This window comes from Tympanuchus pallidicinctus, unplaced genomic scaffold, assembly GCF_026119805.1.
Source record: "Tympanuchus pallidicinctus isolate F22 unplaced genomic scaffold, pur_lepc_1.0 scaffold36, whole genome shotgun sequence".
Lineage (NCBI taxonomy): Eukaryota > Metazoa > Chordata > Aves > Galliformes > Phasianidae > Tympanuchus > Tympanuchus pallidicinctus.
In genome coordinates this window covers 1,625,587-1,646,669 of record NW_026294754.1, presented here as the reverse complement: position 1 = coordinate 1,646,669, position 21,083 = coordinate 1,625,587, and the positions used below count along the sequence as shown (strand labels likewise).

At 50.0% G+C, this 21,083-nt stretch overlaps 2 protein-coding genes and 1 long non-coding RNA gene across 12 annotated transcripts; 2 read left to right on the top strand and 1 right to left on the bottom strand.

Annotated features, from left to right (window-relative positions):
* The first annotated feature begins 26 nt into the window (after positions 1-26).
* On the top strand, positions 27-1,307 carry LOC128088662 (cytochrome c oxidase assembly factor 4 homolog, mitochondrial). 2 transcript variants are annotated; one of them, XM_052699417.1, is made up of 2 exons: positions 27-121; positions 826-1,307. In XM_052699417.1, the coding sequence occupies exon 2, from the start codon at positions 848-850 to the stop codon at positions 1,103-1,105; it is 258 nt and encodes an 85-aa protein (XP_052555377.1). In that variant the 5' UTR covers positions 27-121; positions 826-847; the 3' UTR covers positions 1,106-1,307. The 2 variants fall into 2 exon arrangements, with proteins under 2 accessions (XP_052555377.1, XP_052555376.1); XM_052699416.1 differs by lacking the exon at positions 27-121 and adding an exon at positions 138-255.
* Positions 1,308-3,318: 2,011 nt separating this feature from the next.
* MRPL48 (mitochondrial ribosomal protein L48) lies at positions 3,319-11,263 on the bottom strand. 3 transcript variants are annotated; one of them, XM_052699389.1, is made up of 8 exons: positions 11,139-11,263; positions 9,981-10,033; positions 9,612-9,649; positions 8,634-8,719; positions 7,720-7,892; positions 6,340-6,442; positions 4,961-5,050; positions 3,319-3,579 (listed from the first exon to the last, which is right to left on the bottom strand). In XM_052699389.1, the coding sequence occupies exons 1-8, from the start codon at positions 11,148-11,150 to the stop codon at positions 3,505-3,507; spliced, it is 630 nt and encodes a 209-aa protein (XP_052555349.1). In that variant the 5' UTR covers positions 11,151-11,263; the 3' UTR covers positions 3,319-3,504. The 3 variants fall into 3 exon arrangements, with proteins under 3 accessions (XP_052555349.1, XP_052555348.1, XP_052555350.1); XM_052699388.1 differs by having other exon boundaries at positions 11,133-11,187; XM_052699390.1 differs by lacking the exon at positions 11,139-11,263 and adding an exon at positions 10,788-11,034.
* LOC128088672 (uncharacterized) lies at positions 10,939-20,742 on the top strand. 7 transcript variants are annotated; one of them, XR_008210338.1, is made up of 5 exons: positions 13,544-14,923; positions 16,302-16,890; positions 16,973-19,262; positions 19,466-19,534; positions 20,356-20,742. It is a non-coding gene; the product is annotated as an uncharacterized LOC128088672 (long non-coding RNA). The 7 variants fall into 7 exon arrangements; XR_008210336.1 differs by lacking the exon at positions 20,356-20,742 and adding an exon at positions 10,939-11,046 and having other exon boundaries at positions 14,736-14,923; positions 16,973-20,170; XR_008210334.1 differs by having other exon boundaries at positions 16,973-19,534.
* The last annotated feature ends 341 nt before the right edge of the window (positions 20,743-21,083 follow it).

Genomic DNA, 21,083 nt, shown 5'->3' with positions numbered 1-21,083 from the left:
ACGCGGGGCGGAAGCGGAAGGTCCAGGCGCCCTCCAATGAACGAGCGTTTCGCGACTTCTCCCCGCCCCGGAAGTGTCTACACGGAAGTCAACTTTAAAGGGGCCGCGCGGAGTTAAAGGGGTACGGAGGGAGCTGAACGCCTCTAGGGGATACTGGGGGAGGGAGGGTCTGGGCGCGTAGGAGGTGATGAGCCCTCTGGGTGTTGTATGGGGGCACTCATATGGGTTTGGGATCCGCTGGATGCCCAGGGAGGGGTACGTGGGGGGTGTGGTGTGCTCTGGGGGGGCGTATGGGGGGTACTGGGTGATGTGGAGGACAGCTGAGCACCCATGGGCGTGTGGGGTGAGCTGGGGGGGCACATAAGGGTGCTGAGTATTCGTAAGGGTATGGGAAGTTGTGAGTGTCCTTGAGGCATATGGGGGGATACTGGGTTTTATGGGGGGTACTGGGTGCTCTGGAGGGTGTATGGGGATTGCTGGGCACCCCTGGGAGACACATGGGTGCTGTGGGGGTGCAGGGGGTTATTGGGTGCCCATAGAGGTATAGAAGATGCTGGGTTCCACCGGGGGGGAGGGGAGGAGGAAGGGGGTGCTGAGCACTCATAAAGGTATGGGGAGGTGCTGGGTGCTCTGAGGGTTGCATGGGGATTTCCAGGTACCCGTAGAGGTAAGGGAGGTGCTGGGTGCCATGGAGATTGTATGGGGTGTATCCATAGGCTGGGGGGGAAGAAAGGTGGTGGTTCTGTACCACCTAAAAAGAAAATGCCCCCAGTCATCAGAACAGTCATGGGAGGCAGCACCCTGATGTCTGCCATCACCCTCCAGCCCCGCTCTAGGAACCGGAACTATGGCAAAGCCTGGACATGCCTGGAGCCGTCCTAAATCGCAGGAGGAAGAGGAGGAGGATCCAGTGGAGGCCATGGTGTCACGGACGGGCTGTGCAGAGCAGCACTGGGCACTGCAGGAGTGCATGGCAGAGCAACGGGACTGGCGGCGCTGCCAGGCTCAGGTCCAGGCCTTCCGGCAGTGCATGGCACGTCAGCAGCACCCACACCCTGAGGAGCTGCACCCCAACCCACCCCAATGCTCCCCCCACAGAGACTGAAGCTCCTAGGACTGAACCCCCAGTAGGGACACTGCACCAGGCACCCTGACAGCTCTATCAGTCCCCCAGAGATGTGGGCTGTGCTATGGGACACATATCCTGTTATTTTTCCTATTTTTTTTTTTTTTTAAAGTGGATTGTTATCTTGCTTCAATCATCTTAATTTTAAGCCAGGAAATTAAATGTGATGGCATTTCTCCTAGCTGAAGAACTCATGTCTTTCTGTAAAGCACAAAATGGATTGCTGCACTATGGCAGTACCATACAATAAAGGTTTAATCAATGAGGCAGCAGCCCAAAGCACTGGTTACTCGCACCAGGATTCCACTCTGCCTTTCTCAAAGCTTTCAGCCTCTGGAGGGTGAGCTGCTCTCTTCTGGGAAGGCCCAAAAATATTTGGGGTGGGAGAAGAAGGGAGGTGAGGTGCAGCCCCACTGAACCTCGTGGCAAATGAGCTGTAAAAACAGACTCAAATCCTCTCTTGGTTTGGAAGGGAAACTTGAGATTTCTGTAGGTCTTCTACAGACCCCAGATATAGCAAGGAAATGGCTCATTTCCTGATGAAATGTATCAGAAAATACATCTTTTTCTAATCTCCTATAAGCATCCAAAATAAGGCTGAAATTTGATTAGAGCATACCTACACAACGGATGGTATGATCAGGTGGTCTCAGCCTAAATTAAAGCAGCTTTAGAATCACAGAATGGTTTGGGTTGGTAGGACCTTAAGGATCACCCAGTTCCAACCTCCCTGCCTTAGGCATTCAGAAATACAAGGAGAAGAGCAGAAACTTGGGTGCTGCAACCTCTTCCACTTTGTGTCCACGTGGATACCTACAAGCAGCAGCTCCTTTCCCCTACAAAGGCTGAGGGAGCTGGGCTTGTTGAGCATGGAGAAGAGAAGCTGCGGGGTGACCTCAGTGCAGCCTGCAGTGCCTCAAGGGAGCCTGCAGACAGGAGGGGAGTCAGCTCTGTGAAAGGGGAGATGGCAGCAGGACAAGGGGAAATGGTTTGGAGTTGAGGGAGGGCAGCTGGAGGTTGGATGTCAGGGGGAAGTTGTTTAGAGAGAGAGTGGTGAGGGGCTGGAACAGCTGCCCAGAGAGGCTGTGATGCCCCGTCCATCCCTGGAGGTGTTCAAGGCCAGGTTGGATGGGGCCCTGGGCAGCCTGGGCTGCTGTGAGATGGGGAGGTTGGTGGCCCTGCATTGGTGGGGGGTTGGAGCTTCGTGATCCTTGAGGTCCCTTCCATCCCAAGCCGTTCTGGGATTGTTTTGCTGGAGCAGCCAAACTCTGTTCCCACATTTCAGCACTGCAATGCACAGAGCCAGGGCTGGGGGAAGGAGCAGACAGGTGGTCTGGAGCTCAGCGCAAGCAGGGATGATCAGTATTCCTGTGCTGACACGGAGCTGTCGGGCTGCAGCTCTGCAAACAGCTTTTGTCTCTGCTTCCTGAAGTGCTGACAGCTTGCCACACTTTCAGGCTTTACTTTCTCTCCCTGCTTCAGTGCACCATTCTGGGAAATTCCCCAAGCTCTGCACTTCCTGCTTTCAAGGCACAGTGATTTCTCCCTTTCCAAATGATCTGGCTTGAGGGATCCAGGGAGAAACGTGTGTCTTTAATGGTGTGAAAGGCAAATCTGAAATCAAGGGGTAACTTTGCACACACTGCCTGACAGATGGCTCCAACCTTCCTCCCTCTGCTGAGTTTTTTTTGTTATGCTGCAATTGTTCAGCTGCTCAGGGATGCTCATCCCTAACTTCCCAGTGTTCTGAGGCTCCATTCATGTTGGCAGAGCTCTGATCTTTGCAGGTGTATGAGAACACAACGTTCCAGCCTTCAGCTGCAGAAAAGAGCACGACAGTGCCTTCCACAGCAGTAGCATCTGGGAGAATTTGGGTTGCAATGATGGGGAAGTGGTTTGGAGTCTTTTGTCCTGGGAGGAGAGGGGCTTCTCGTTGCAGCAGAATCCCTGCTGGCTTCACCTTGCTCAGACTGACAGAAGAACCAGTTGCAGATTTCGAGATTCTATATTTCTAAGCCTCCAATTCTAGATCTGAGCAGTTTTGTCTAAGGAAGCAATTCAGGTTATCATTATTAACTTAAGACACTTCTGTAGGCTGAAACAGTCGTGTTCACAAACCAAAACATGCCAAAAAAGGAGAACTGAGAAACCAAATTTCACTGTGGATCCCTTTCATTCACAGCACAAAGGAGTCAGACACAAAGGTATGTATTTGTCCTTGTTAAGATTCATAGAAGAGATGCTTCCCAACGATGGAAATTTCTCCTTGTCAGGACAGAGCTCACAAAGTCAACCTTCTGGAGGCTTGAGCAGCTGAGGAAGATCAGCCTTGCGTTCCCAGGGATGGCTCTGGAATGGACAGAGTGTTCTCCAGCACCTCAGCTCACCTGGGCCAGCAGCTCTTCGAGTTCTGGTCGGGATTTCAGTCGGCTCTTGAAGTCAGTTTCCGTGTGCTGTAGAGAGGAAAAGAAAAAGCACATCAAAAATCACCTTGATCACTTTCCAAATCAAGAGAAAGATAAACCCTCCCTCAAAGTGCATCACTGAAAAGTGAAAGATTGAAACGTCAGCTGAACCAAGGTAGTGGGACTCCTTTGTGGCCCCAGCTCAGCCTTGAAGGCTCCTCCTCACCGCTGCATTTTGGATGTGAGTATTTCTGATCAAAAATAACACAGGAAACAGAAAACTGGGAGCAAGCCATAGAACCATAAAGCCATGTGTTAAGTTCAGCTATCAAACCAAAGTCTTTGAGTGAGAAATTACTTTCTGAAAGACTGAGCACTGGCACTGTGCTCGGGAAGTTGGACAGCCCCAGCTCTGCCACTGCCTGTCAGCTCTGCATCCACGTCCTTACAGAGTCCTGCCACTTCCTCCAGAGCTTTGTAGGGCATCCCAGAGCTTTAATCTCTCTCTGTGTTGCCAGCTTTACAGAGCCAGCTCAAGTCTTTCCCCTGGGCACCTTGCATCAGACTGCAATGACTTTGCAAATGGCACAATGTCACACTTCTCCCTCCGGAGACAAAGCTATCAGATGGCAGTCCTAAGACTGTGACCAAAGCAAAGGAGATTACTGGACTCAAGAGACCTCCTCCTATATTCCTTGTGTTTTTGCAGAGCTGGAGATAACTAAATGTTCTACAAAGGCCTTGTAAGAAAACAGCTTTTACATTTGAATTCAGTGTGCTGCCTTCCCTTTCCAGCTGTAAAATCTTTTTAGGCCCTGAATTAAAAGAGGTTTCCTGGAACTGTTTTGTCTACACATAAAACAGCATAAAGTATCTCCTTATGCCTGGTGCACTAAGAGTCCTGTTTAGGGACTGTAATTCTGTCTTGAAGTCCTCAGTGCTGAGAAAACTGTTAGTGGTTTCTGCAGAAAACAGAACCCTTCCCAGAGCAAATCCCATCAGAACAGAACACAATATTTGGTTTTCTAGTCCCAGCTTTGCTACCAACTCCATGAAATTCCTGGTGACTCCCAGGTAAGAGGTTGTAAGGCACTGTCAAAGAAGAGTATTCCCTTCTGAGTCGCAGGGAATCCACAGGAGCAGAGGAAAGCAACTTGCCATCTCCTACAGATCTATGGGCCTGGCTGGGCAGATACCCTCTGTGGCACTAATTATAAAAGGATGAGTGGGAAATAAAACTCCCATCAAGTATTAAAAGGAATGGTGTTTGACAGACCAAGAGCCTGGTTCTGGGAGATGCTGGGTGTCCATAGCTCTAGAGCAGACACTGGCAGCCTCAGGACCAGGTCCCTGTGCTTTTCAAAGCAAATTCACATCATGCATCATACCTGCCCTCTAAATGCACACACACGGGTAAAATTAAGCATACCTCTTTCATTAACAGATGGACCCCTTCAGGCTGATTGCTCTGAATAATTTCCAAGAATATTGGAGCAAACGTTGAGCTCAATCTGCTGATCTGAAAGAAGAAAGAAAGTGCTTCAGGAGCAGAACAAATGCAAAACAGACTTGTTTTACTAATGGCACGGAGAAAGAATCCATTTCAGTATCAGCCCAGGGCACCCAAGTCCCTCATTAGAGAAGCACTCAGCTTTGTGTGCACACCTCATGTGCAGCACAGTCCAAAGCTCTTGGTTTGGTTCTCTTTCATTCAGGTGAGACTCTACACAAAAGCTGTCATGGCAAACTTGCAAGCCCTGGTGTTAACCTTGCACCAAATCTCTCTAGAACAACAGTCTGTTAAGGTTTAGAATAATTCAGCAGATGCTCAGCATGCAGCACAGGAACATGCTATATGTATGCATTAGTGAACTGTCACTTAGGAGAAACACCTACTTAACTAGCTGTACAATTCTGAAACTGGCTGATGCTGAGAGTATTTCCACATTTCATGGAGTTTGTTCAATCGTTTGTCCTCAAACATGACATTTCTACTCTTTGTTCTGCAGAACACAGACAATAAATTGGGTGAAATAGAATCACAGAATGACAGAACGGCCTGGGCTGCAAAGGAGCACAGCTCATCCAGCTCCAAGCCCTGCTGTGTGCAGGTCGCCAAGCAGCAGCCCAGGCTGCCCAGAGCCACATCCAGCCTGGCCTTGAATGCCTGCAGGGATGGGGCATCCACAGCCTCCTTGGGCAACCTGTGCCAGTGCCTCACCACCCTCTGCCTCCAAAACTTCTTCCTCACATCCAACCCAAACCTCCCCTGTCTCACTTTCAAGCCATTCCCCCTGTCCTGTCACCCTCGTAAACAGTCATTTTCCCTCCTGTCTGCAGGCTCCCTTGAGGCACTGCAGGCTGCACTGAGGTCACCCCACAGCTTCTCTTCTCCATGCTCAACAAGCCCAGCTCCCTCAGCCTGTCTTTGTAGGGAGGTGCTGCAGCCCTCTGCTCATCTTTATGGCCCTCCTCTGCACCCTCTCCAACAGCTCCCTGCCTTTCTTGTATTGGGTCCCCAGCCCTGGATGCAGTGCTGCAGATGGGGCCTCATGAGGGCAGAGCAGAGGGGGACAATCCCCTCCCTGTCCCTGCTGGCCACCCCCCTTTATGACGATCCAGGAACCACTTCTCTACCTTCTACTTCACGAGTAGCCTTTAGCTAGAAATCTAATTAGATTTCTTAGTGCTTCAGGCACAAATTACACCTTTCAGTTGTTCAAGGGACTTAACTCCTCTTGTTAAAGTGTCTGAGATAGGAAGTGCTGCACAAGAGCTGCAGCACTATCAGCAACCAGCAGCTCATACCTGGACAACCCTCTGGTGGGTGGTGAGGACTGCATCCAGCTGCATTTTGGAGCCTCGCTCTTCCAAGAACAGCACTTCGTTGGTTTTGGTGGGCATCGCGTAGCTGCAGGAAGCACAGTCAGTGCTTAGGATGGGGAGGAGAGATTGGCACTGCTTTACAGGAACAAATCAACTTCCAGCAGCAGAGAATGTGGAAGGAGATTAACTTTTCATGAGAAATTAATTATGCAAACAATGTATCTTGCAAATCAAGCACTGGCAGAAGCTGGGAGCATTACTGGAAAGAGATAAGGGAGAACCCTGCAGCACTGCAGCTCTTTTAGCTACACAGAATCATATGCAAGCTCAAAAAGAGAACTTTTAAGTCCTATATAGTTGAAGGAGAGCTTTAAAGCAAAAGTTCTTATTTATTTTGCAATCGTCTTTCTATTCCCATTAGGAACAGAGCTGACAACACTGCTGCAACACGTCACTCAAAGGACATTATTTTCACCTCTGTGATTTAACAGGGGTGCAGAGACTGGATCAGACCCCCAAATTAATGCAGATACCTCAGCTTCCCTACCTGATGTTCAAAATATCAATAGCAACAGGCTGCATCCTGCTGCCCAACAGCCCCAGGCCGTGGGGTTGCTGTGGGGTTGCTCTGCAAATGCTTTCAAGCACGCTGCTGCTGACAGCACTCCCATTGCTCAGTGTCTCTGGGTATCCTTGAAACAGACACCTATCAGCTGCTGTTATGCCACAGCTTTTGGTGCAAAAACATCACAGAGGGACTAAAATGACCTACAGACAGAGGATTTCAGATCTGTGGCTGACTGTTCAAAGTAACGAACGTAAAGGAAATGGTTTTTGATGGGTTTTACCAGCCTCAAGCTGGGACCAGTGACTACAGAGGTACACCTACAGCTATTTCAGACAAACACCAGTAAGTATTTTCACTTCCTTACAGCAGTGTAGTGATTCCAGCTCCTCAGATGCACTGCTGAAGCCAAGAAGCTCTGTCTCAATCCTCAGACTCATTCAAATCAGCAGCACTTAGGCCTGCATTCCTGGACACAACATCCACAGCCTTTAGGCTTTTTTTTTTTCCCCTCCCAAAGGAAGAAAAGGTAACAGCTATTTTCCCTTGAGATCCATTCAGTCATAGCCCAAACAATTCCACTGCAGCCTCACACATCCCAAACTGTAGACAAACAAGATAAAAGAGAGCACCAAGAGAACAACTTCCAGGTGATGGAAGATTGGGACTTTAAGTGAGCTTCTGTCAGAGATTATATCATGCCCTTTACTCAAGCTATCCTCAGTGACAAGCCTCACACAGCCTACTGTAAACTGATTGCAATGGATGACAAACACACAGAGCTGTGTTCTTTATACCTTTCATTCACTCTAATGGACAAGTGGTTGCAGAGTTTATGCACATACTGAGCAAAGTGCTCCACGAGACACATATCATAGGAAGTCATCTGGATGTTAATATCTCCGTACTCATGTTCAGTGCCAACATTTATCTCTTTCATCTGTAGTCTATCCCTTTTTCTCTTTGGAACCTGTATTAAAAGAAAGAAAAGAAAGCATTTTTTTTTTCCCCCAGTGCAGCTGGAAATACAAGACATTAACTGTTGCTTAACACAGGAGGTTGAGTTAGCATACTCTCATTTGTCAAAGGTTTGCTGAACCACGTTGAGCACATCACAGCCCATCTGTGCTCATTTTCCCTGCCTTTGAAACTGGGATGACATTATCTTAGCAGATGTTCAGAAGTCGAGCAGCTCAGTTCTTGGATGGCAGCACTACAGAAGTGGCACACAAAAAAAAAATACACACATGCCATGATTAATTCCTTCCAGAAGAAACCAACGAGTGGAAATCAACCTGCTTTCAATCCAAGCCCCTGCCTTCGAGGCAGCTGTCTGGATGAGTTATTGTTTCTTCATTTTGCAAAAATTGTCTTCTGTCCCAATTCCAGAGAATGTGGAAAACTTAAAATGCAAATACGACCTGCTCACAGCGTTCAGCAATCATCTGAAGGTGCTCTGTCAAATGCATCATTAGGAAGAGATTCCTCCCCCCAAACGACTGAGATTAAACAAGAATGTACTGGACAAAATAGATACATACATTTATGCAGTGCTGTACTTCATGTGACAGAACATTCTCTACTGAGAGAATCAGCAGTAAGCCATCACCTGCTTGCTTTTTAACACGGTTCATCAGCCACAGAAGTAATAACACCAATGCTTGAGTCAGACTGTACACAGATGGGTCAGCTGGAAGGTCTTTGTGCCTACCTCCTTTGGGAGCAGATGTTTATACTTCCCAATGCCATGCGTGGGACGGGATCTGTAGTGTCTGTGGTAACTCACAAGTGCATCACCTGAAAAGGAAAGCAGAGCAACCACGTATGCCATTCAGCTGAAAACATCTTTTAACAAACAGCTACTGGTGCTTTGAGAGCCCAGAATCTGTGCTGAGGGCATGAATTTGTCTTTAGTTGTTTGGGGGAAGCTTCAGCAGCTTCATTGAGCTGCCTGCATATCCCATCCAGCATGCTACAATACCAAGCTGGTTAGTGGTGAGCAGCAGGAAGGGAGAAAAGAGATTAAAGGTAAATTTCCCAGGTAAATTCTCAGCCAAACAACAAAGAAAAGAGCAGTGGATGGTGAGGGTATTGATGAAACCTTACATCTGTCTCCTCTCACGTGACAGCAGTAATGCTATTATGATGGATCTGAGCCTCACTTCATTTTAAATTCAGCCCTGTTCAAATATGCATGCGCTAGGAAGTCAAATCAAATCATGGGATTTATTTACACTTCTTTCTCCAGAGTCAAATGAAACCCTCAACAGCTTTCACTTTAATAAGCGAAGCTCAGAACAGCAAAGAGAAACTGAACACCAAGGACCTAAGCTGCACAGATGCTTCCATATCAAAATCAAATTGCTACAGAGGACTCCACCAGCTCAATAAATGTTAAAGTGGGACCTCACTCTGACATAGGTAAATTCCTGGATAGTAATACAGCCAACAGGCTCTGGATGGTGTCAGCATACAGCCACGAACAGAAGTATCAGCTCAACCAGGAACATGGAAGCAGGAGAAAAAAATAGGAAAAAAAGGCACAGGGGTAACAGCATGGATTCTGGCTACATAACCAGCCCAACTGTGACTGAAAGACATTCAGAAGGAAACAGGAATGCTGAAATGTAAAGTATTTATTTAGGGTAGATAAAATTTTGGCTTGCATGCAGTCAACAAGAAGCCTTACCTGCAGCACACAGACGATTTTCTCTGGGTGTTGCTGCTCTGTAGGAAAGAAGATTATTGTTAAAACTCCCATTTCACACAGCTGTGGAAATGTTACACACGTGGCCAAACCGCCTGAACGAAGGCTCACATCCTCATGTCCCTCAGCCACGGATGAGATTCCATGATTGAGGAGACTCTCTCCTCAACCTTCAACCTTTCAGCTCCCAGACATCAGATCCAAGCCTTCCCTCCCCAATTTAAAGCCTTTCCTCAGCAAGAATTACTTGTTAAAAACTGTATGGTTTCTCACACAGCCTGTGGAGGCGACCAGGTGTTCTTAACACTTTATACTGTGTTGTATTTAATGGAGTTGATTTCTATGACTCACCGGCTGAGAGCAAACACTTGCTTTAGCAATGTTCCCTTTTTCAAGCACAGCACCTGTAACACATAACCACCAGGTGAACATTTAGTGAGTTTTTACTGGTGTTTCCCAGAATACACCCACAGAAACAATACCTGAGAGCCTCTGACTGCACCCCAAGCCCTCTGATCTGCCACAACAAAGAGACAAGTGACAAAAGGATGAGGATGACTACAATCACCTTCTCCTGACACCCTCACTCTGGAGCAGTGACAACACCATTCCAACAACCACTGAAAGGCTGAAGGAACTGAGCTTCTTCAACTTGGAGAAGACAAGAATATGGGGAGACCTCATGGTGGCCTTCCAGTACTTGAAGGGAACAGATAAACAGGAGGGGGAACGGCTGTGTGTGAGGGTGGGTGGTGACAGGACAAGGGGAATGGCTTGAAAGTGAGACAGGGGAGGTTTGGGTTGGATGTGAGGAGGAAGTTTTGGAGGCAGAGGGTGGTGAGGCAGTGGCACAGGTTGCCCAAGGAGGCTGTGGATGCCCCATCCCTGCAGGCATTCAAGGCCAGGCTGGATGTGGCTCTGGGCAGCCTGGGCTGCTGCTTGGCGACCTGCACACAGCAGGGCTTGGAGCTGGATGAGCGCTGTGCTCCTTTGCAACCCAGGCCATTCTATCATTCTACGATGCATCAACCACTCAGGTGCAGAGAAACAGGGAGCTCTGCTTTACCATTACCATCACCCTGCAGGCTGCATCATTAGGAGAGGGCTAATTACACATCTCCTCATCTCATAACCAGAGAAATAAAGGCTGGGAAGAACCTGAGGTGGTGATGGGATGGGGGCTGCCATGGTGTCAGTGCTCCATCCTTGGGTGTCCAGGGAGAAGTAAAGATCTCTGCCCCATCCACGGGCTGCAAGGAAGGCCACCGGGGTACCAGAAGCTGTTTGTCTCCATATCCGTCAGAACTGGGCCACAACTGCCAGACCACCCCCAGCACCAAAAAGGGGCAGGGACCGTCCCGATCCCAGCACCGACCCAATTCTGCCCCCCTCCTTCACAGCATGGCACCAGGGCAAGGTCTGGGCCTCTCTTCCCCGTTCTCTCCCCTCCTACCAGAGCAGCGTCCTCCACACACACCCCTTCCCCTTCTGCCCCTGCCCCGCCGTTACCGCCGCGCTCATCGCTCCGCAGGGCCGCAGAGCCGCAAGGCCGCGTCCGTCGCTCACAGCGCTCCCCCGGCGGTGCACCCCCAACACCGCTCCGCCGCGCCCCGCAGCCCGCGCCCCGCGTTCCGCCCCCACCTCCCAACAGGAACCGGGAGGGCAATGGGGCATAACCTCTGCAGCTGGGGTTGGGGAGGGGTGGCCAGCAGGGACAGGGAGGGAATTGTCCCTCTCTGTTCTGCTCTTGAGGCCCCATCTGCAGCACTGTGTCCAAGTCTGGAGCCCCCAGGACAAGAAAGACAGGGAGCTGTTGGAGAGAGTGCAGAGGAGCCACAAAGATGAGCAGAGGGCTGCAGCAGCTCCCTACAAAGACAGGCTGAGGGAGCTGGGCTTGTTCAGCGTGGAGAAGAGAAGCTGCGGGGTGACCTCAGTGCAGCCTGCAGTGCCTCAAGGGAGCCTGCAGACAGGAGGGGAGTCAGCTCTGTGCAAGGGGAGATGGCAGCAGGACAAGGGGAAATGGTTTGGAGTTGAGGGAGGGCAGCTGGAGGTTGGATGTCAGGGGGAAGTTGTTTAGAGAGAGAGTGGTGAGGTGCTGGAACAGCTGCCCAGAGAGGCTGTGATGCCCCGTCCATCCCTGGAGGTGTTGGAGGCCAGGTTGGATGGGGCCCTGGGCAGCCTGGGCTGCTGTGAGATGGGGAGGTTGGTGGCCCTGCATTGGTGGGGGGTTGGAGCTTCATGATCCCTGAAGTCCCTTCCAATGTGGGCTATTCTGTGATTCTGATTTTATGTGAGGGGGGCTGACTTCTTACACAGATAGACAGGGATAGGATAAGGGTGAATGGATATAACCAGAAAGAAGGGAGGCTTAGGTTAGATGTTAGGATGAAATTCTTCACTCAGAGGGTGGTGGGAGAACAGGCTGCCCAGAGAAGCTGTCAATGCTCCATCCCTTTAGGTGTTCCAGGGCAAGCTTGAGAGTTTCCTGGTCAGCCTGATCTAATGGTTGGCAATTCTGCTCACAGCAGAGTGGTTGGAACTAGATGATCTTTGAGGTCCTTCCAACCCAAGTCATTCTGTGATTCTGTGATCTTCTGGAAGGGGTAGGGAGGGGTGCATGAGGGAAAAAAGGCGGTATCGCAGCCAAGGGTGAGCAAGGGTGAGCCCAGGGAACTGCTGAGCTGTCAGCATCACCTCTGTTCTGGGGGCAGATCATGGAATGTATAGTTAGAATGACAGCATGGCTGGGTTGGAAGGGAGCTTAATTCCCTCCCATCCCCACCCTCTGCTGTGGGCTGACTGCCCCCCAGCTCAGGCTGCTCAGTGCCCATCCATGGTTTCATCACCCCTAGGAATGGGGGCACCCATAGTTCTGAAGCTCTGGGTAGCAGAGCTGGGGCCTCGTTGCCTCTGGGGAAAGAATTTCATGGAATCATAGGATGATAGAATGGCTTGGGTTGCAAAGGACCATAATGGTCATCTAGTTTCAAACCCCTGCTATGTGCAGGGCTGCCAATCAGCAGACCAGGCTGCCCAGAGGCACATCCAGCCTGGCCTTGAATGCCTGCAGGGATGGGGGTTTCCTGCTCGCAACCTAAATTGCCCATCTTTTAGTTTAAAGCCATTCCCTTTTGTCCTATCACTATCAGATTGTGTGAAAAGTTTCTCTCCCTCCTATTTATCAACTCTCTTCAGGCACTGGAAGGCCTCAGTGAGGTCTCCTCACAGCCTTCCCTTTTCCAGGCTGAACATCCCCAGCTCCTTCAGCCTGTCCCCATACAGAGGTGCTCCATCATCTGAGCATCTCCATGCCCTCCTCTGGACCCTCCCCCCATTTTTCCCCCTCCCTCTGAACGCTGTCCCCTCCATCTCGTCTCAATTGCACCACTCAGCTTAGTGTCATTTATCAGCAGCTGAGGAGGCTCTCAATCCTGCTGTGACATTGAAAACGCTGTTACAGACCACTGGTCCCAAGGTGGAGCCCTGTTGTAAAGCGCTGGGACGGGGAGTGGGGGTCACCATCCCTGGAGGTGCTTCGTGGGGATGTGGCACTGAGAGACACGGGCAGTGGGCATGGTGGGGATGGGTTGGGGATCTCAAAGGTCTTTTCCAGCTGTTATGATACTCTGACACAACACGCCATAACCGTTTGCACACCGCAGGACTATGCAGGACTATACAGGGACGGAATGAGTTCAGACTGACGCTGCTCCTCGGCCTCACAGACGGGACATCGCGACGTGGCGCCCCACACCACCCACCGCCCGCCCTCCGCGAACCGATTGGTTTTCTGCTTCCCTTCTCGCTAGCTGATTGGTCTTCCTCTCTCCCTCTTCGCAAGCTGATTGGTTTTCCTCTACGTCCATCAAACCGACGAGGCGCCATGTTGAGCGTGGCTGCGCAGTTCCCGCCTCGCGGCGGCCATGTTAGCCGCAGCACTGTGGGGGCTGTGAGGAGGGTGGGTGGTTGGCGGAGCTCATGGGAGCTCAGCGCTGACCGATCCACTTTTAGGAGCTCTCGGCCGGTATAACGTTGACCCTGTCGGCTGTAGGATCGGTGCAGGGACCCGGCAGGGGCTCATCAGCCCCGTGCTCCATCCTGGAGCCTGGGAAAGGGACATGGGTCCAGTCCCAGCCCAAGAGGAGCTGAGAGAAACGGTGCTAAAGCCGCCCTGCTGCGTGGCCCGAGCACTGCAAGTGGTATTTGTTACGTGTACAAGTGGTTGCAGGGGCAGGACTGGACCTTAGCCCTCAGCAAACATCCACGTTGCTGTTCTGGGGTCAGCTGAGTTTGTGCTGCAAGTGGCTTGGAAACGAGGGAAGGTTTCAGTATGAGGCACTCAGGCCCTGCTGCAGGCAGGCGTTCAGCTTGTGGGAAAAGTGAACACAAACTGCTGTGGTTTTGCTTTGTTTTAAGGCTGGCTGTAAATCCTTGTTGCCAGCACTCTGACAACAGTTTGTATCTCTGTGGCTGCTTCTTAAAGTAACTTAAATGGAAATGCTGATGGACTGGATGAAGAGCTATGAGATACGGTTTAGTGGCTTGTGGTAGTATTGGTAATGGCAGGATGGTTGGACTAGATGATCTTGTAGGTCCTTTCCAACGTTGTAATTCTATGATTCTATGAAAGAAGGAGCCTTCCCTTGTAGGTAATGTGCTTCCCACTGGGAGGTGAGGTAGGCAGCAATGTCTGCCTGGCACTCCTGGGTGGGAGGAGTTGGCTTTAATGTGGCCCTGTGCTACCAAACCCAGTAGTCTGGAGGTGGCTTAGGAACAGTCGTCCCTTCACAAACTGCTCCTATCTCTGCCACTCTCCTTAATGTGCTGCCCTACCTCTTCTTTGTCAGGCCACCTCCAACATAAGACTTGATTTCACCTATGCTTTTAATTGTGCCTTTCCTTCCTGGTCCCAGTTTCCCATTTTTTGGTGTCACAGGTGCTTCTGCTTCTAAGCCCCTACCTCAGAGCTGCGCTTCATGGGCAGCAGCTGCCTGGCAGTGTGGTTTCAGATCAGGATTTAATGCAGTGCTGATTGATCGCTGCTCCAATTGCTTCTGGCTGGAGCTGCCGGGGCTCATGATAGATTCTCTCGCTCTCTTTTTCCAGATCATCAGTGTTCATTGATATAGCAAGCCTCTTCACTGCTGACCAGACTCATACATTTGCCTCCTGCTTTGAGATCCACCTTGTCAGCCCCTGTACTGCCTTTCTGAGTGAGTGGAGCTTCTGACGCTCCTGAGATGCTGGATCTGCGTCTCCATTGCAATCTAATGCACGAAGGGAAGACAAGAAAGGTGAGAGAACGAGGTCCATACAAGAACACAGCCCAGATGGGCTCTGTACTCCATGTGAGGCTATTGGCACTTCCACCTTGTTAGCCTTGGGTGGGATCTGCACCATCTTTGTATCCAACCTCCATGCCTTGCAAGGATGCAGGCTCCCAGATCTGAGCTGTGTTTTTGTGGCACTTCCTGGACACGACAGAGCTGCTGATGTGGAACAGACATTGTGCTGCCCTTTAACCTCACCTCTGGAGCCCCAGGTGTGGCCACCTTGGCGATTACAGCCATTTGATAACTCCAGGTGCTTTGAGCAAGGAGCAGTGGTGGAGTTTGAGCTGGGTTCAGTCTGACTCTCCCCTTCAGGGCAGGCTGTTTTTCCTTCTGTGAACTCTGAAGCCCAGACCACACAAAAAGTCAGTGTGAGTCTTGTTTATAAGCTCCCTTCAAGTGTTGAAAGGTCTCACTGGAGTCCTTTCTTCAAGCTGAACAAGCCCAGATCCCTCAGCTTTTCTTTGCAAGAGAGCTGCTTGGCTTTCTGAGCATCTTTGTATCAACTGCACAACTCAGCTTGGTGCCATCAGCAAACTTGTTGGGGGTATGCTCGATCTCACTGCCTGTGCCCTTGATAAAGATGCTGAAGAGCATTGGTCCCAAGATAGACCCTTAGAGGACAGCTCTATCACTGCCTCCACTGGGACACGGAGCCATTGGCCACAGCCCTCTGGCTGCAGCTTTCTACCAGTTGTTTATCTGTCGAATAGTTCAGCCTTCACATCTCTCCAATTGAGAGATAAGGATGTGGTGCAGGGCCATGTTAAATGCCTTGTGGAAGTCCCTCTAAATGGTATCTATCACTCCTTTGTGCAACAACGCTCTCCTTCCATGATAGAAGACCACTGGGTTGGTCAGGCACAGGCTGCTCTTGGTGAAGCCCTGCTGGATGTCTGGGATCACCTCTTTGTCTTCCATGTGCCTTAATATGGCTTCCAGAAGGATCTGCTCCATGATCCTCCCAGGCTCACTGCTCTGTTGTTCCACAGATCTTCATGTTTCCCTTTCTTAAAAACAGTGAAGATGTTTCCCTTTTACCAATCACTGGGGATTTCACCCGACAGCCATGACAAAGAGCGCAGGTTTGCTTGCACTAGGGATAGTTTGAGAAGAAAAGCTTTTAACATCAAGTTAGTTCTCTAGATCCAAGATGTAACCTAATGTAGATGAGGTACATCTCAATTATGTGCATCAGCTTGTCACACAATTCCTTCCTTTTCCTTCACTTTACACAACTGAGTGAGCAGTGATGATTGAAAAGGTTTCATGCTATTGCTACACAGCTGCCAACTGGTGTTCCAAATTTTGTTAGGTATTTCTTTTGCTCGTTCATTTTTAGCCTGAAAAGGCTCATGGAGCTTGCATCTGAGCGCTATCAGAAGGTCTGTGTCATTGTTACCTGTCTTCAGAACTCCAAAGATTTTGACTGCTGTCAAGAGTAGAAATTTGGCTACCAGCCTTGGAATTTACTACAGTGGAATCTTTTAGCCACTTGCTCAGCAGAAATTCAACAGAAAGTCAAATGAAGCAAAATCAGATTTGACAGACTGTTTCCTTCTTCACAGACGGCTCCTGTAACTGAAGTAACTTTCAACACAGCTCTGCTTGATTGTAGGAACTCACACTCTAATGCCACCCAGCCATTATGGCTGTGCCTCATCACCCTTTCAGCCATCACCTACTAACCTGGGGTAGCAGTGTAGGCTCTGGGCTGTATTTTCCTCCCTGAAGGTGGACATCAGCATGTGGTCAGCAGCATCAGCCATGGCTCAGCACCTCCTGCAGCTTCTCAGCCTCATCCATCAGCCAGTAGAAGCAGGCAAGTTCTTGCTTCTCTGGGCCTGATGGTGGGATCCAGGCACTTGGCCTTTCCCAGACCCACGGTGGCCACATCTGTTCTGGCTTCCTGCAGATGCAGCTCCTGCCTGGTGAGTATCTCACTCTCATCCTCAGTCTTTTCCCTGTTCTCAAGCTCAGTCTCATGAGCACCTCTGTTGTCTGTGTCTGCAGCAGCTCCCATATGAAGTGTGCTGGCCAGATGGTGCAGAATCAAGTGTGCACGAAGTAGTGCTGGTTGGTGATGCACAGTACAACGAAGATAACATAGGAGCAGCCAGCCTCTTCGCTCTGATGGTAGACATTGGAGCAGTTGTTGAACATGAAGGTTTGGAAGAGGACCATCGTGGTGGTGAAGTACCTGAAGAGCTGCAGGTGGGACTTGCAGGAGAGGCAGCGCATGACTGCAGTGCATGACTACAGAGAAGATGGCAAGGGTGACAGGTTGCAGATGCAGAGTGGTCATGAGATGCTGATAGGAGTTGGCTGAGGCCTTGGCTGCAACAGAATGGCTCTTGGCAGTTTTTTTCCTGCTGGCTGTGCGTGTTCTCTGTGAAAACCGGGGGCCCTGTCTCCAATTTGGATGTGCTCCAGCTTCTGCTCCCAGAAGCTTCTGCTAGTTCTTGTCATGCCTTTCTTTGACTGATGAATCATTTCATAGCTAGGTAACTGAGTACCTGCTGAGACTGTCTGTTTCCAGGAGCATAGCCTGCATTTATTATTATTATTATTTTTTTTTTTTTGGTGACTGCTAGCAAAAAAAAAACCAAACCAAACAACCCAAGGGTTTGAACTGTTACTTTCCACTGGTGGGAAACCAAACCCAAAACACCCCTCCTATGTGCTGTGCTAAAAAAATCCCCAGAGGTCTCTTCTTTCTCTCAGGTCTCCCCCAGATACCGAGAGGAGCCATGAGCAGGCTTTGCTGGAGGGGTTATTGCATGCATCCTCTTCTCCTTCATTGCAGGTTTCTCCCTGTCGCACGGCGGTGTGCCCTGTAATGGCTTGCTGTGGTACGTAGCACAAATGCTGGCAGAGATGATGCTTGAGTGGTTTGCAGCCTACCCACGAGGCTGCTAATTGCCCCTGCCCCTTCTCACTCAATCCACTCTGTCGTGCTGTGCAGATGAGCAAAGTGGTCCTGGGAGAGTTGGGATAAAGCACGTGAAAGTCTCCAGTTCTTTTCTGACTTGTTTGATTACAAAAACAAGAAAAGCATTTCAGTTCAACTTGGAATAAAACAGCCTCTGATGTGCTCAGCTCCTGTCTTCTGCAGTGCTGCTTAGGACCGTGTGAAGTCCCTGCAGGAGTCAGTGGACGATCGCCTGCGGCTTCAGTGAATGGAAGCAGATCCCTGAATTGCTTTATCTCAAAATCTCCTTTCATAGACCTGCCTCAGGCTGAAGCTCCCTGGCAGACAGTGCAAAGTGTTGCATTTGCCCATTATAAAGAGACGCTGAGACTGAAGAAAGCTTTTGGACAGAGCAGTGATAAAAAGGATTGTCTTTAGCAGTCGAGGTTTGTCCCTGGTAGAGAGCACCTGCTTTTCCTGGATGAACGGGGAGGATTTCTGAATCCATTTTGGTATACAGGCAAGGACAACATACGTGTTTGAAACGATGCTGAATGAGTCTGAGATCCCTGCTGGACTGGATTATTCTTTCCCATCGTGTAGGAGAGCAGCTATAATGAGCAGTGTTATGGTGATGTGCAAGGGAGGAAGGCTCCCAAATGCCAGGTGCAAAGCAGAACGAGAACTGCCTGTATTAAAACTTATTTGCATTTAGCCAACTTATTAAATGCACTTTTTTTTCTAGGCAGTTCAAGGACTGAAAAATGCACTTTAGATAAGCAATTAATCATATTGAGGGAATACAGATTAAATGATCAATAATAGAAAGCATAGAGCATTTGGTTTCCAAAGCACCTCATTGTGCACCTGGATTGTTGGTGCAGTTTCATAGAATGACAGAATGGCCTGGGTTGCAAAGGAGCTCAATGCTCATCCAGCTCCAAGCCCTGCTGTGTGCAGGTCGCCAAGCAGCAGCCCAGGCTGCCCAGAGCCACATCCAGCCTGGCCTTGAATGCCTGCAGGGATGGGGCATCCACAGCCTCCTTGGGCAACCTGTGCCACTGCCTCACCACCCTCTGCCTCCAAAACTTCCTCCTCACATCCAACCCAAACCTCCCCTGTCTCACTTTCAAGCCATTCCCCTTGTCCTGTCACCACCCACCCTCACACACAGCTGTTCCCCCTCCTGTTTATCCGCTCCTTACAGGTATTGGAAGGATACTATTGGAAGACACTCCACCAAACACTGGAAAACAGAATTTAGGACTACAAGAGAGATTTCTTCTCATCAGCTCCAAACACCCGCAGACCAGTGAGTGCTGCTGACTGCTGGAGAAGAGGCTCTGGAGCAAACTGCCAGAAAGAGAACTGGAGGAAAACCTTTGTTTCCTGGTAGAAATCTGAATCTGCAATCAGGCTGTGTTGGTCCTAGAGGTGAGGGTGCATTGAATCCCTACAGGCAACCCTGCATAACGTTGTTTGAACCTTGTGGACTGAATCACAGCAGATTTGCATCGATGCCAACGTGAATAAAACTTGCAAGCAGGAGCTGAGACCCCTAAAGGGCTCTGTGATTGAGCACGTCCTCCTTCCAGGCAGCCACGCTGAGATATTCATGGGAACAGCAGGTGCTGAAGCCAGCTGAAGCCCTGGGAAGCTTGAGGGTGAGTGCTTCTGAAAATCCCATTTTGTGTTTAAATCTCAGTAACCTGAATCAGAGAGAATCGGTCGGTGTGCGATTACACCGACATACAGGAGGGAGCAATGCTGCACCAGCAAGGGGGGTCCCAAAAGCAGTGTTTAAATGGGATGAAATGGGCACACGTGATGGGATGCAGCTGAGAGCCTCCTCTCTGCTGAACCTTGAGAGCAAACCAAGCAAAATGGGGCAAAATGGGCTAAAATTAGCTAAAGGTCTGGCCTGCCCCAAGGTGGGGTTCAGGATTTCCTCAGGCATAAGTCCCAAAGGCTCCTGTGTGTCCCCAGCAGCTGCTCCTGTAAAACTGGGGTGTGCTGCTGTAAATATGCTGTGCTGTCACAAGGAGCTCACCCTGTGCTCTCTCTAAAAGGAGTTGGAATCTAAAAGGAATCCTCCAGTTGAGGATTAAGCCTTCAGTTGCAAGGACTTCACTTTTTGTTTCCCCCCCCTCCTTTGAGACCTTTGCATTTTGGCTGTCTCTAGCAAAGGCTTGTGGTCACTGTGTATATTTTTAACCTGTAATTAGAAGCCCAATTGCTTGTGCAGCCCTCCAGTCAACTAGTTGCAGTTCATTAAAAAATAATTACAAAAAAGACCCAGATTTCTTTCTTTTCCTTCAAACAAAGACCTATTTCAATGAACCCAAACAAGAATGTGTTGGAATAGCACACATTTGGCAACCAACTGCCCCACACAACCCGTCTGCTGGTTGGGTTGGGCCCGTCCTGCACCACTGACCTGTGCTGACCATGAGGCTGTTTCAGAAATGTTGGTCTTTTGTCTCAGGTAAGCAGTGATAGAAGCACAGAATATTGGACAGAGAGGTTGTGGATGCTCCTCAGCCCTGCAGGCATTCAAGGCCAGGCTGGATGTGGCTCTGGGCAGCCTGGGCTGCTGGTTGGTGACCTGCACACAGCAGAGGCTTGGAGCTGGATGAGCACTGTGCTCCTTTGCAACCCAGGCCATTCTGTGATTAATATCCAGGTAAGGAGGTGCCCATAAGGTGTCCAACACAGGACACCCCAAAATCACACCATATATCTGAGAGTGTAATCCAGGTGCTTCTTGAATAGAACAAGAGGTGATGGCCTTAAGTTGTTCCAGGAAGGGCCAGGCTGGGTATTAGGGAAAATTTCTTCTCCAAAGAGTGGTGAAGCAGTGGCACAGCTGCACGGGGAGGGGGGGGTCACCATCCCTGGGGGTGTTCAGAACCATGGGGATGTGGCACTGAGGGATGTGGGCATAGTGGGGTGGGCTGGGGTTGGGCTTGGGGATCTCAGAGGTCTTTTCCAACCTTTGTGATTGTGTGATTCTATGAAGTTTGATGTCCCTCTGTATATCCCCACTCCCAGAGATGCCTCTTGAGATGGCTGGGCTGTGTTTGCTTCTGGAGACCTGGAAACAGCAGAGGTCACTAAGAATTTCCTGTATTCTGTCCGTGGCCCCACACAGGGTGGGGGCTCAGGCGCTGATCAGAGGCACTGAGCGGCTGCCTCGGAAATGGCCTTGGATTC

Coding starts and splice junctions, on each gene's coding strand:
- MRPL48 (XM_052699390.1), bottom strand. CDS start 10,817: ATGGCAGCCCCCATCCCATCACCACCTCAG. Junction 7,893..8,633: donor AACATCTGCTCCCAAAGGAG/GTAGGCACAAAG, acceptor CTTTTAATACAG/GTTCCAAAGAGAAAAAGGGA. Junction 6,443..7,719: donor TCCATTAGAGTGAATGAAAG/GTATAAAGAACA, acceptor TGCTTCCTGCAG/CTACGCGATGCCCACCAAAA.
- LOC128088662 (XM_052699416.1), top strand. CDS start 188: ATGAGCCCTCTGGGTGTTGTATGGGGGCACTCATATGGGTTTGGGATC. Junction 256..825: donor CGCTGGATGCCCAGGGAGGG/GTACGTGGGGGG, acceptor ATCACCCTCCAG/CCCCGCTCTAGGAACCGGAA.